The 14,857-nt window shown below is 44.3% G+C and overlaps 1 protein-coding gene across 8 annotated transcripts in view; it reads right to left on the bottom strand.

The window, feature by feature from the left end:
* Positions 1 to 12,571, bottom strand: part of AAK1 (AP2 associated kinase 1) — a 108,251-nt gene extending 95,680 nt beyond the window's left edge. For 2 of the 8 annotated variants that reach the window (XM_072402813.1, XM_072402814.1), the window contains exon 1: positions 11,943 to 12,571. In XM_072402813.1, the coding sequence (XP_072258914.1) occupies positions 11,943 to 12,093 (151 nt within the window). In that variant the 5' untranslated portion in view covers positions 12,094 to 12,571. The remainder of the gene's footprint in view (positions 1 to 11,942) is intronic. The other 6 variants (XM_072402815.1, XM_072402816.1, XM_072402817.1 and 3 more) reach the window with 3 other exon arrangements.
* Between the last annotated feature and the right edge of the window lie 2,286 nt (positions 12,572 to 14,857).

Genomic DNA, 14,857 nt, shown 5'->3' with positions numbered 1-14,857 from the left:
CCCTTTTCCCTCAGGTGGCATTTTCACAGTCCCCGACCCTGTCTCCCCCCTAGGTGGCATTATCACAGTCTAAGACCCCTTTTACCCCCTAGGCGGCACTTTCGCAGTCTCTGACCCCTTTTCCACCCTTGGTGGCATTTTCACAATCTCTTACCACCTTATCTATACTACGATAGCAGAATTCTCCCCCAATTTTTTTTTAAGCTAGTGGGAAGAAGCTACATTGTGTGACCCAACACTTCAGTAACTAGCTGGGTGATATTGAAAGTGCCGGGTGGTGCACCCAGCTAAAAGGGGCTGGAGAGAACACTGGATAGCTTCCTGTAGCTTTATGATTCTTTAATAGTATCTGTAGCCTTCAGGTGATGTCAAGGGCTGCATATGGGGCCTTCTATATCAGAAAAACTGATCAAGGCTGCTCTAACCATATGAAGTACAAACAAGGTAGAAGATTGTTTGATACTTCCCTCCGGTTAACGGACAAGGACACATCTCTAGCAACATCAACAAGTATTTTATATATGTACAGAAAATACTCTGAGCCTGAAATGACTGGTAAGCTGCAATATATTACATTTCTGTTCTATGGTTTAGATAGGAGATACTCACATCTCATTCCATCACATATCCTAAAATAAGGGGATTTCTTCTCATTTCGGGAGAGCAGACTGTGCCATAGAGGATCATTCTATTATACCCCATGGCTAAATGTACATGCAAAACCCCAGGTGTATAAAACATGTGTACAGCCCAATATTTTAGAATCATTTATTCCAAAGTGCATGCAGCTGTTTCAGGCTTGTTGGCCACAATCCATGCAGAGTATGAAAATAATGACTATGAAGATGGCATGGGGACCCGAAACCTTCTTCATGACCGCCATTAGAAATTTCTGGGCCCCCTGCCCTTCGTCTAAAAGTTTCAGAATTGCAAAGTTAAGCTCTTTTGAAGAGGGCCGGTACAGAGGAGTCCCTTGTATTTCCCCCAATGGTGGCCCTGATATTCTGGGTTTTACAGATATTAAACTCATTAAAAGACTGTTGTTAAGCAAATGTCTACAGCAGAATATCGTGGAACCAAAGGGTTCCTCAAACAATTTGCGTCACTCAGGTCAGTTTACGTGACCCCAATGATCTTTTGGCTATCTGTAAGGGTGACATTCTTCCTATTGGCAAGCAATGTAAGAGGAATTCTTCCCACAGACCTCCACACTGATATATTGTGATCTGTGGATATAATAATCATAGAATGGGTTCCCCAAGACCTAAAAGTTATTTTAAGGGTTCTCCCATGTAAAAAAAAGTCATACATGTTGGGGCATATGGCACCAATGCCTCCATTACATGGATCTGGTTCCCATTATACTGTATATTATATATATATATAATCTCTATATATAGTCTATTGTATAAAGCTCTAGTTTATTAATTTTGCCAAGTAATATATTCAGCTACAATATAAATTTCCCTCCTGCATCGTCTATGTAAGAAAAACCAATCAGAACTCAACCATTACTTAGCAATTTTTGGCCAAAGTCTTTCAATTTCAAAGTATATCTTGTCAGCTGAAGTCAATGCCCAACATTATACTTGGGTATAACACCATGTGCTGGGACGAAAACCTATAATAAAACCAAACAATTCCAAGTTTATACAAGTAGATCATGGGTGACAAAACCTGATCATTTTGAGGACTTCAGGCAATGTTCTTCTATAATAATACCCAGGGATGGGGGGGATCCAGCATAAAGTTTACTATGATCAACAAACACCACGAGTTTCTCATGCCTAAGCGATGTTTCACCTCGTCACATGCAGCCTTGTCCTCTCTTCTACAATCATACAAGTAGACAGGTCACCGTGTCCTGCATAGCCGTCTCTTATAATATCTTGCACAGTTTACGGATCAGCTGGTGTTGTCTTACTAATCTGCCATGCCTTCCTCTGTCTTGTGTGAAGGAGTCCATCTTGGTAAAGGTTCATGGCTTTTCTTATTCATTGTTAGCTAACCCTGATCATTGGTTTGGTAACAAACAATAGGTAGCAGGTCGAGATACATAAACTGCAATCCACAGAATTAAAGATGCAGAAGCATGGGATTTTTGGAATTACTGGTCCAGACGTACAGCTTTCTCTCCGGCAAGGATCATCAGTGTTATCGCCACCACCCGGCACTTTTCAAACAACCCGATGGTTACTGTTTTTGGATGGTTACTGAAGAGTTGGGTCACAATACCGGGACAACCAACCACCTACAATTTCTTCCCACCCGGCTTAAAAAAATTGAATACAGAGCATAGTAATTACACAAACCAAGTCTCCAAATCCAAATTAGCAGTCAATCAGACAACAGATATACAACCATTGGCCTACAGATGTGCCATGGCTGCTGCATATCTGGAAGGACACTGGAGTATTTTTCCAACAGACTTCAAGTCAAAGAGTCAATTTTTCCAGGATACTGCTTAGAGCCCATTCACATCTTGGCAGTATTGCCCCCGGAAAACTGGGTGGGATAAACCTGTAGGCAAATGGCAGCCTCTGTATAGTAACCCAACTTTTCAGTAACCACTCAAAAACAGCCGGGTAGTTACTGAAAGGTGCCGGGCAATATGCCAAGCTAAAAGGGGTGGGGGAAAACACTGGGTAGCTTCCTCTAGCATCATCTTCCTTGAATAGTATCTGCAGCCTTGAGGTGATGTCAAGGGCTGCATATGAGGCCATCTATATCAGAAAAACTGACCAAGGCTGCTCCAACAATATAAACTACAAACAAGTTAGAAGACATGGTTGCACGTGCACCACAATACTGGCAAAAACGCCCATGCACCATTTTTCCTCCATGTGTTGTGGGGTGCCGAACACCTGTACCTGCGTACTAACATATAGAGCTACAGTATAGAGTTAACATATAGAGTTAAAAAGAACGATTCTGCAATGTACCATACAGAAGAATGTGCTTTGCAACTAACCCAAGGCTGATAATGGGTCCTATAAGCCACAGTACAGACTGCTGGCATTGTAATGGCCAACTATACAGTTTAGGCAGCACATACACAGACGTTTTTGTTTGGTCTACCCAATTAGCCACCGTGCGACAGAACCTACGTCATTCGCTGTGTGTTTTTCCTACAGCTTTTTTTTTTTATTTCTGCAAGACATGAAGGTTCTTTAACATTCCATCCACACCTCTGCCTTATTTACTGCTGACAGCTCTTCATACTCTTCTTTTGCCAATATACCTCTGCTGCCTCGATGAATTTGCCTGTTCTTTAAAAGGGCCTGGTACACAAGGACAGTTTTTTATCCTGACTTGTAAACATCAATCTGAAGAGCTTCATGTTCAGCGAGCATTCACAAAGCAGTTACAAAACACTGGGCGGCCTTCTTAAAGTGGCCGTCAGCTCCAGCCGGAGAGAGCGGAATACGGAGCTCAACATGCAGGTCATTCCAAAGGGTAGGGGCAACCGGGCTGATATTTTACATCTGATCGACTTCCAATCCAACAAAATCATCAAAGTGAATCAGAAGTAACATGTACATCCAGGCCATTGTTACCAACCAATTATTTGCTCCTTGAGGTGATTGGACATATAGGTAAATTTTGATGCGACTTGGAAGGGCTCACATGTGGGCAGAGTTTGTAGAATCTGACCAATGGATATCAAAAACAACTGACCAAATATTAACAATCTAAGGGAGTGCTTATCAAACTTTTTTAACATGAAGGAACCCTTGAAAATACTTTCAGGTCTTCAGGGAACCCCCTCTATAATTATTATATCCACAGCTCACTGTATATTAGTCTGGTGATCATTGAGAAGAATAACTCTTACATTGCTGGCCATTGGGAAGAATGTCACCCTTACAGATAGCCAAAAAGATTATTGAAGTCAGTCATACTGACCTGAGAGACTCAAGTTGCTCAAGGAACCCCTAGCAACCTCTGGAGGAACCCTGGGGAGAAACATTGATCTATGGCATTCCAGTCAAGACTTGGCACTGGGGAAACCAAACACGTGCCCATCTCCTCCTTTGAGAGAGTTTACAAAATTTGATGTGCCTTCTGTCAACCAAGTTCCCTTCATGTGTCTTTTAAACCCCATATACACATTGATAAATGCAAAGGGCCAAAGCGTTATTCATTATGATCCAGCGTTCTCCCCAGCCTCTTTTAGACTGCTTAACCAGCCAAACGAAGTATCATTCTTTTCCCCCTAGTGTCATGAGCCAGAGATTTGTGCCCTGGACCACTAATGTAGAAATCCTTGTAGTTCAGTATATCACTCCAAGGCCCACCCCATTGGCCAGTGATTAGGCAACAAAGGAGCAGTAGCATTCTGTTCATCTGTTTTTAAGCAAGCTCATCGTATGATACAGAGTGGATCAATAACTGGATATTAGTGTGGCCACCCCTTCCTAATAGCTGCAGGTACAGGGGGTCATATTTGTTGCCCCCACCTCACCAGTGGGCCATATGTAATGCAACAGGAGGTTGTCAGGGAACACAGGGGTATCTGGAGATGATCAGAGGCCAGTGGCACACTACAGGAATGATTGGACATGGTGCAGGAGATCAACGAAGATTTCTAGAAGTCACAACAATAAAGCTTTATAAATCCACATTTGCACTCACAAATATTGGGGTCCAAGGGCTGCATGGAACCTCCAGATCAGAGATTTACAGTAGATCTTAACCAGAACCATTTTTTGTTGGATAGAGGTAGGCTAACCTCCCCATTTTAATGGCTGTGCATACCTTCTGGGGGTATTCAAGATCTCCAATTTTTTGAAATAAGAGGAAATTAAAATTGTCACCATGGCCAAAGGTAAAGAGGGTATTTTCTAATTGACAACTATAATTATCTAATGGAAGATTTCTTCCCACTCCATGTCGGGGTCAGGAAGGCAAATTATCCAAACAGGAAACTGCCCACAAAAAAAAATAAATTATTTTTTGGCAATGTGTAGGCAGCAAAAGCCCATGGAGTTCACTCTGTTTAATAAGAAAGGCGCGCACTGTGATTGGAGGAGGAGCTATCACATGACTTTGAAGCCGATGCACCACAACATGTGACCTGGCCCCCAGGTGAGGGGTGGATTTGTAAAGCCTTATGAATGTGTTGATTTTTTGGAGTTTTTGCTTAAAAAGTGGAATAACCATGATTCAGTCATACGGCTGATTTTTAACTGAAGCTTTTAGATGTAATCAGATTAAATAGTGTTTAATTTATACGCCTGCAGTGGAAATACATGGATAATATGCACTAAAAAACAAGCAGGGTACTTCAGATTCTATAAACTTTGCATGAACAGAAAAGGGAACAACAAGCCCCTCATCATGTATTTACCACGCTATGTACCCAAACCGAAGAATGCCAGCAGTGGGGTTAAGAGGCACACAAAGCCAAAATTGGGAAATTGGTCAGCTGACCTAATATTTTCCCCATAAATTTGTTTATGCTGGGTGGGAAGAAGATGTAGGTGGGTGGCACGCCCTGTATTGTGAACTCTTTAATAGCCATCCAAAAACAGCCGAGGTTTCACCTGGTTTGTGAAAAGTGCCGGGTGGTACGTCCAGCTAAAAGGGGCTGGGGAGAACACCGAGACTATTCTCCAGGTCATCGGCCCCAACACAATAACTCTTAAACACAATATACCTTATAATTTTTGCTTTGGGTTACTTCTAAGGCATTGTACAAAAGAGCCAATTTTCATATCTGATTACAAATCCAAAAAAATTAGAATGGAGGACCAACAGAAAACCGATCATAAGTTGAGTTATGTGTACAAAAGATCAGGCAAACCTCAACAGGAGATCCTAAGCTTATGTGGGTCACCCTATTCCCAACCATCATAGAAGCAGAATATTGACATGCGTGTCCCTTGTTTTGGAATAGACCACCAATCAATTACCACTTGGTAAATCAACTGGACAAGCCAGTTGAGCATACAGTTCGCCATGGATCTGGTTATATGTACTTTGGATCTGGTTATGCCTTTGGGTTACTGCGAGCTGCTTCTTCATTCCAGGTGGCATCCATGGATATACAAAGCAACTCGTAGACAAATCAAAGCCCAGTAACATGAGCTTTTTATTGGTGCTGATCCCACCATTTCTGCATGTTAGAGATGAATCCTTATGCTGGGTGCTACATCTGGTTACTTTTTTGGGAGTGGGGAGGTGGGATGACGCATAGCTATGTAGTGGTAAAGTGCTGGAAAGGAGGTACTGTACATCTTCACGTACGTAGAAATTGTCCACTAAGACATTCTCCCTTGAAGTTCTTGTTAAACTGGGTGGCAAGAAGCTGCAGGCGGATGGTGACCCCTGTATTGTAACCCAACTTTTCAGTAACAACTCAAAAACAGCTGGGTGGTAACTTTAAAGTGATGGGTGGTGCACCCAGCTAAAAGGGGCTGGAAAGAACACTAAATCTTTTTTAAAAAAATGAGAAGAATAGCATTCTAAGCAATCAAGTCTTTGCACAAAGCATGATGATGAAAAACCTCGTACCCAGGCCTGAACCGTCTCCATGAATTGCAGTATAATCTACATATCTGAAGGTGTCCTCTAACAATTCATTCTTCTGCTTTGAGCAATCTACTACATCCATCACTGGGAAACCAACCCATTAAATTAAATGCTTCCCAATCCATATTGTAATTTAATATATTGAAAATGTTCATGTTTTCGTGACATTTAATCAGCCATTTCTACTTTAAAATAAAAGTCTGCTTTAGCTTGGATTAAAGACCAAGACTTCACATAGAACATTGGCCCTACAGTTAGTATGGAGCACCGTTACTCAACCAGGGTTCCTCCAGAGGTTGTTAGGGGTTCCTTATGCAATTTGGACTTCTCAAGTCAATTAACATTGGCACCAGTGATCTTTATGGATTTATGTATAGGTGGCAATCTTCTCACTGACCACCACACTAATGCACCATGATCTGTGGCTATAACAAGGAAAGGGGGTCCCCAAAATCTGAAATTTTTTTCAATTGTTCCCCCAAGGTAAAAAGTTTAAGAAAGGCTGATATAGGCCGGTATGGAGTTATTGGTTGAAGTATACCATCGTGGTTAAAGCCATGATATGGCAGGCTTGTTGGGGAATACAAATGATCTTTTCACAACACATTCTAAAATGGAAACCATTGAAGTATTGGCCAGAATAAATATGGAGGTTCTGAAGAGCACAGGGCTTACTAAACATGTTACAGCTGAACTTTCATATGATTCATGGGGCTCTTCTACAAAGGTGACCTGAAGGTATAAAGTGAAGATCTGATATATTAGAAAAAAAGTCTAGAACTCCTGAAAATCAGCAATGCATTCCCTGATAGGCGAAGGTGCCTAGGCACTCCCATGACTACGACATCATAGATGTACTGCATGTCTGTGCTGGTAAGATATCTGCACTGCAAACATCTCCTTATTTCCTAATAACTTATTGGTGTTCCATTCTTCCTCTACCTGTCCTGCTGACTCCAGACCAATCCTCCACCAGTCATCATCTGAGAGACAGCTCTGGCATGAGCATAAGAAAAGCTCTGCGTCTAGCAAGATGACATCCTCTACAGAGACCCATTGCAGAACAGAACGCAAATCAGTCAATGGCCATATAATAGTCAGTAGGTCCATGGCAATCATTATCTCCTTGATGTTCATGGTTTGTCTGATCACCACCATGCATCCATTGACCAGCAGAGCCAACATTGAGCAGGAAGCGCTCCCTACCAACCACCAGCCAATGGAAGTGCTAACCAACACTGGGTCATAAGTGGCAGAGAGTGTTCCACTTGATTACTTGGCTTTGACTGAAGGAGGTTTCCCCATCAATACAATAAATATTAACAAAGAATGACCTGTTTTGTAGTGGCAAGGCTTACACCCTACCAACCACCAGCCAATGGAAGCACTCCCCAACACTGGGTCATAAGTGGCATAGAGTGTTCTATTTGGTCTCTGGGCTTTGATTGAAGAATAAACAGGTTGTCCTGATCAATACATCAAAAATAATAACCATGAATGACTTGATTTTTAATTGCAAGGAGCACCCCCTGTCACACGTATTATTGGTTTGGCTAAATAAGTGAAATGTATTGTATTCGATGAGCCCGTTTACAAGAAGGTCATCCAATCACAAAGCAACATTTCTCCTAAATTTGGACAAAATCCCATGCCATAGGGATACACTGAATTACAAGAACAATACAGAAAACTGTTTTTTTATTTATTATAATACAATATGTGCCGTTTCAATGTAGCACGCTGAAAAGATACCGAAAAATTCCGAAACACGAAAGTGGGAACCGGCCACTAATACAGCCGGATCACAAAACTTCTCAGCCGCATCGACTTTAACATTACAGCTATATTAGGAACGGTTTGATAGCAGACAGCGCGATATAAATACTCCGGTCTGACCACTTTGTGGTGGAGCTTTGCTGGCACAATCCACGTGGACGTAACAAAGCTTCAGACTTGGAGAGTGATGGCGATGTTAAAGCTCCGGTAAATATTTGCTGTGGACACTTCACCGGCTTCCAATAGATCTATAGAATGCCGGAAAGTTAAAGAAAATGGCTACAGAAGGCTCCATACATGGAACCACAAGGTCAAGCTGAAGCCAAAACTTTATTCTTTTTGGTTTCGGAGATGTGGGGTACAGCCCGTTGTTTTTTAATGTGCCGTGCCTTGGAGAGATTTACCTGGCCGGTGGTGGACATACTATTGGGCAAAACTGTTGGGGTCTGGTCTGGACCTTCCAGCTAACAAGGGCTCCAATGATGGTCACCACTATGGACCAACCAGGAATGGTGGAACTGGTAGGGAAGGTCACCAGGTGGAAGTGGCCACCACCAGCCAGGGGACATTTACCCTACTTAGTGGTGGATCTACCATTGGGCAAACCTGTGCAGTTGCACATAGTACCCGGACTTCCCAGCTAACAAGGGCCCTGACTAAAGTCACCAGAGTGGACCATACCGTAATGGTGGATATGGAAGGAAAGGTCACTAAGTGGCTACCGTAAGGACGAGTTGGATGGTGGTGGACCTACCATTGGGCAAACCAATAGATGGATGGCAGGATGGGCAGGTTGACAGGTGAGTGAGGCTGGAACCTGTAGGTAGAGGTGGTGCTAGCTGGCACTGTGGGGGTGGGATAAGGGTATTAGCCTGATCCTCAACCCAGGTATCACCTCCCCTTTATGTGGGTCTGGGTGCCATCCTGGCACCCTACTGAAGCTGCTGTCAACACACAAATAGTGGAACTGGTAAGCCAGGTCACCAAAAGGGGGTCTGAGCTGTGCTGAATGTATATGGTGTACCGAACCATGGCAAGGAATAGGGGTAAAGGTTCCTATTGGGGCCACAGATCCATAGTTATGCCACTGAGACCTACCCATGGCACAAACCGGCACTGGTGCTACAAACATAGCATGGAACTTAACTTATTCAGTCATCCGGCACCACAAAAATGGGCAACCAATCCAGTCAATTGAACCACCAAGGGTTTGCTGCATATCCTATCCATGAGCGGTGGAAGTATATGCATGGAGGTTGAGGAGAATATAGCCCAGGAGATGGGCAAGGGTGGCACGAGGTTTACAGGCATTTGGCAGGTGGGGATCAAGCTTGGCCAACGGCAGTCCTCCTGGTGAGTAGGAAGTACAAATCCCAGCATGCCATGCAGCTGTAGGAGTTTTGCAGCTCCTACAATTGGCATGGCGTTCTCATTTCTATACCATGGGAAGGGTTGGAGGAGTAAAAGGGCCTATCGGGCCAACTGTTGGCTGGGTCCACCAATGACCTTGGACAAAACAGGAAGTGATTTGAATCAGTTGTCATCTTTTGTTCCTGTGACAATCTGGATCTTGGCTTCAGAAATGATAAGAACTTGCCTATAGCCGCTCCAACTACTCACAACAATCAAGAATTCCATATTAAAAAGCAACATGGCGGAATTAGAAAACTGGCCAATGGTGCCAACCAATTGGAACACAACTATTGGTAATATATATGTATTACTGTACATTGCACACCATTAGGTCACTGAGCCAGGACCTCAAACCCCCTGGTGCCCAACGGCACGGCACTCGGAGCCCAGCAGTCTGTCCTATATGGCGCGTTCCCTGAGACATCACTCAGCATAATCCATTATTCAGAATCCCATGGAGGAAGCGGATACAAAACATTCACACAGAACCGGGGTCACTGCAATTATTTATCATCAATTTACATTTATAGAAAGGAAATTCAACTTCTCAGGGGACACCGACAAGAGAATGATGAAACCTGGCCGGACGCTGGGGACAATATGGGGGACTAGAGTGCTAGCTCTTCAGGCTATGAGAGAAAGAGAGAGAAGAGAGAGGAGACAACACAGGACAAAAAGAAGGAGGAAGGTGGGGAAGAAAATGAGAGAAAGTAAATGCTAAAGAGGAGAGAAGAATAGAAAAGTAGAAAGAGAGAGAACACACAGGAGAGTGCCGGGGAAGAACGAGAGAAGAGGGGAGAAAAGGGAAAAGAAGGATAAAAAAGGGAAAGGAAAAGAAAGGAAGAAAAAGATAAAAAAGAAAAGAGAAGCGGAAAAGAAGACAAAGGAAAAAAGGATGGGAAGAGAAGAGAAGAGAAAGGAAGGGAAGGGAAGGAAAGGTCAAAGAAGAAAAGGGAAAAGAAAGATAGGAGGGAGGAGAAAAAAAAAGTACAGGAAAAGAAAAGAAGGATAGAAAGGGAAAGGAAGTGAAAAGAAGAGAAAGGAAGGGGGAAAAAAGATAAAATAGGAAAGAGAAGGAAATAGAAGACAAAGGAAAAGAAGGGAAGGGAAAAGAAAGATAGGGAGAGGAAGGACCAGATAAAAAGGAAAGCAAAAAGAAGAGAAGAGAAAGGAAGGGAAAAGAAAAGAAAGGTCAAAGTAGAAAAGGAAAAAGAAAGATAAAAAAGGGAAAGGAAGAGAAGAGAAAAGAAGTGAAAGGAAAAGAAAGAAAATAGGAATGAGAAGGAAATAGAAGACAAAGGAAAATAAAGGAAGAGAAAAGAAGGAAAGGGAAGGGAAAAGAAAGATAGGGAAGGGTTGGGATGAGATAAAAAGGTAAGCAAAAAGAAAAGAAGAGAAAGGAAGGGAAAAGAAAGAAAAATAGGAATGAGAAGGAAATAGAAGACAAAGGAATAGAAGGGAAAGGAAAGGAAGGGAAGGGAAGGGAATAGAAGGAAGGGGGAATGAAAGATAGGAAAGGGAAGAGAAAAAAAAGGTAAGGGAAAAGAAAAGAAAAGAAGGATAAAAAGGGAAAGGAAGAGAAAAGAAGAGAAAGGAAAGGAAGGAAAAGAAAGATAAAAAAAGGAAAGAAAAGAAGAAAAGGGAAGGGAGAAGATAAAAGGGTAAGGGGAAAGGAAGAGAAAGATACAAAAGGAAAGAAGGGAAAAGAAAGATAGGGAAGGGAAGGGGAGGGACGAGATAAAATGGTAAGCGAAAAGAAGAAACGAAAAAGGAAGGGAAAAGAAAGGAAATAGGAATCAGAGAAAAATAGAAGACAAAGGAGAAAGGAAGGGAAAAGGAGAGAAGGGAAGAGAAAGATGGGGAAGGGGAGGGGAAGGAAGGGAAAAGAATGATAAAAAAGGGAAAGGAAGTGAGGAGAAAGAAAGGAGAAGGGGGAAGAAAGATAAAAAAGGAAATGGGAAGAGCAGGGAAGGAAGAGAAGTCAGTGACTGGAAGGAGTAGAGTGCTAGCTCTTCAGGCAGGGATGAGTGTTGGAGGGTGGGTGATGGGGGAGATTTCTGTGCATTGATGAGCAGTCAGTGATCTGTAGCCCCCCTCCCCCATTGTTGGATGATTTTGGGGTGACTCTTTGTGTCCTCCCTTCCCCCCATGTGTAGATTCTGTATCTCCCCGGTTTCTATCGGTCGGTACCCCCAGATCTTTATCGCCCGTTATTTTACCTTCAGCCAGCACCTCGTCCACGGTGACCTGATGCCTCCCGATGGTGAACACCCGGCCGATGTACCCGGTGCCCAGCCCGCTGGACGATCCCCCACCGACCCCGGAGCCGGATCCGCCGAGCTCCCGGCGGGAGTCAAAGAACTTCTTCATGTTCGGATCCCCGACAGTCGGATCGGCAGATATAAATCGTGTCCGGGGATCTGTCACCCCGATGCTTTATAAATAATCGGCGGGGGGGAGGGGATGGTCGGTGCCTGAGATCGCTCCGTGTGTTGGTATAATATCGGGGCCACCCATGGACCTGTGATGGGGCCCCCGAATCTTAGTGCAGCCGATGGGGGCGACCCATAGAGGATCGGGCACCGTGTATGGGGACAGCAGCTGATATCTGGGGCTTAACCAGGAAATGAACCTTCACAGGAAATGACTTAGATCTCTTGCCCCCTCCTCCCGGTGACTCTTGCTGCAGACAGGGGTGTCAGATTGGACCCGGAGGTGACCCCAAGCAAAGCTCCGCTCACTGCAGCCCACCCGCGTTGTCACCGAAAATCCCGAGCGCGCAGCATAGGCAGGAGCGGGGTACACAACACACCTCACTGCCCGGGCCGCGGTGCATGCTGGGTATTGTAGTCTCTAGGAGGAGCCGCTGCGTGAGGCGCGCGGAGATCCGGACTACAAATCCCGAGAGCCTCTGGGCGCGGATGAGCCAACTGCCTGTCATTCTGCGATCACCTGAGCCCCCTGGACATGACCTACATAAGGTGCGAGCACTTACCGGCCCGGGGGGCTGGATAGGAATAAATAATGTGTCAGAATGCGATATATGGCAGCAGAAGAGGCCCTAGAGGGGAGCTGCATTTTATTTTATTTTCAGGGTTTCTTAACACTTCCTGTGCAAGGTGACAACGCCCAGTCACTGGATACGGAGCGTTGTCACCCTTATGTTGCTTTCCTGATTTGGACTACAAACCCCATCCCCTGTTATTTGCACCTTAAAGGGGACCTGTCACTAAAAAGAATGGTGTGGGGGGGGAAGGGGAGATGATTGGCTGCCCCCAACCCCCCGAACACAAACCACCTTCTATATGTAGGTACTGTTAGGGGGGTACTTACCTGTACTTAACTCACCCCATCTTCTGCCCTTCCAATGCAATGCAGAACTTGAGAGCAGATGAGGAAAAGTGAGCGATTGACTGGGGCCCCAGCAAAGGGATGTAATGTTAGGCATTTAGGGCCCCCGTGTTATGTTTGCCCCTTCTGTACAAAGCCGCTCCTGATGTCGGTGACAACGCTGCAGGAATTAGCAGCACAAAGCTAATACAGGTCATGTGCTGGCAAGAAGCATTCTGAGAGGAGGAATGAGAAGAGTGACTGAGAAATGAGCCAATCGCTGTGCTGCTTCTGCCAATCATAGGCTGGGGGTGGACCCAAGATGACCTGGCTCAGTGTAAGTGGGCTGACAGAGGCTGCTTATTAGAGTGCTGATTCCTTGAACAATATCACACGTTTGGGGGTCCAGGGGTCCTAAATGTATCTGGGAAGTGAGGCTTCACTGCAGTTGTTTTTCACTCACACTCCTGCAGCTGTTGTGTTTCACCTGGGAAAGCCTTTACGCATTAAATGGGGCCGTGGGGAATGAATAAGAGCTATGGAGAAGAATTGGGGGCTATAGGGAATGAATGTGGATAGTAGGGAATGAATGGGGGCCATAGAGAAAGAGTAAAGGCTATGGAGAAGATATGGATGCTGTAGGGAATTATTATGAGCTATAGGAAATGAATGGGGGCCATAGGAAATGAATGGGGGCCTTAGGGAATGAATAAGGGCTTTGGAAAAACAATGGGGGCCTTGCAGTAAAAAAGTGGGTCATAGGGAATGAATGGGGGCCATAGGATATATATTAGAGTCATAGAGAATAAAAGGAAGCCGTAAGGAATGAATGGGGGTCATAGGGAATGAAAAAGGGCTATGGAGAATATTTGGGGGCTGTAGGGAATATATGGGAGCCATAGGGAATGAATAAGGAACGTAATGAATGGGGGACATAAGGAATGAATGGGGGCCACAATGAGCCATTAAGTACTGCCAGCACTGATAAGAAACCTCCATCACATTCAGAAACCATTGTCATGAGATTATTTGCATCTTTTTTAAGTTACAACTTGCCTATAAGCAAAGGAACTCCGCTGGGGTCCGGGGCCTGCAGTCACCTAGCAATGGAAGGACTTCCTAGACATTGACATGACAAAGCTCAATGAGACTGGAGGAGATAAACTATCATGGGAGAACCTGGGTGATCCAGCAAACCTTGATTGGAAACAAAAGCCAACAAATAGCAAATGATTCTAATAATTTCCATTCCAGGTTTGCTGGATCACCCAGGTTCTCCCATAATACTCTATCTTCTACAGTCCTGGAGGGTTTTAGTAAATCGTTAAGGGCCACACACAAATTGAAGAGATTTTTAGGTGTCCTCAGTGTCAGCTTTGCTCTTTTTATGCCAATATTCTATAAGAAATGAATGTTGCTGATTCTTCTTTTCTGATTGTTGATCTGTGAGCATGCAAAGACCAGGATGGGGGAGGTGTGGGAATCCTATAGACAGTCAGCTTCCTGTAGTGTCAGCCACATGGAGTGTGATCTTCCCTGCTCCTGATAACAGTCCCTCTGATGGGGGCTTCCTGTAACCCCCCCCCCCCCCTTCTATCTGTTTGCACTGACAGGCAGCACCCCCTGCAGGAAGTGCGGTGCCTCTGCATTCTTCTGAGTGTTGATGGAGCACAGTAGAGGATCCCAGGGATGAAATCTCTTAAGGGGAGAGGAAATCCAATGAGGGGGGTTCCTGCATCCAGATGATGGCGCTCTGTTCTGTTTTTTGATTGATCGATCCTACATCAGCCTTATAGTGCGCGTA

Source organism: Pyxicephalus adspersus, chromosome 2 (genome assembly GCF_032062135.1).
Source record: "Pyxicephalus adspersus chromosome 2, UCB_Pads_2.0, whole genome shotgun sequence".
In the NCBI taxonomy this organism is placed as follows: Eukaryota; Metazoa; Chordata; class Amphibia; order Anura; family Pyxicephalidae; genus Pyxicephalus; species Pyxicephalus adspersus.
This window is presented reverse-complemented; position numbering and strand designations above follow the sequence as displayed.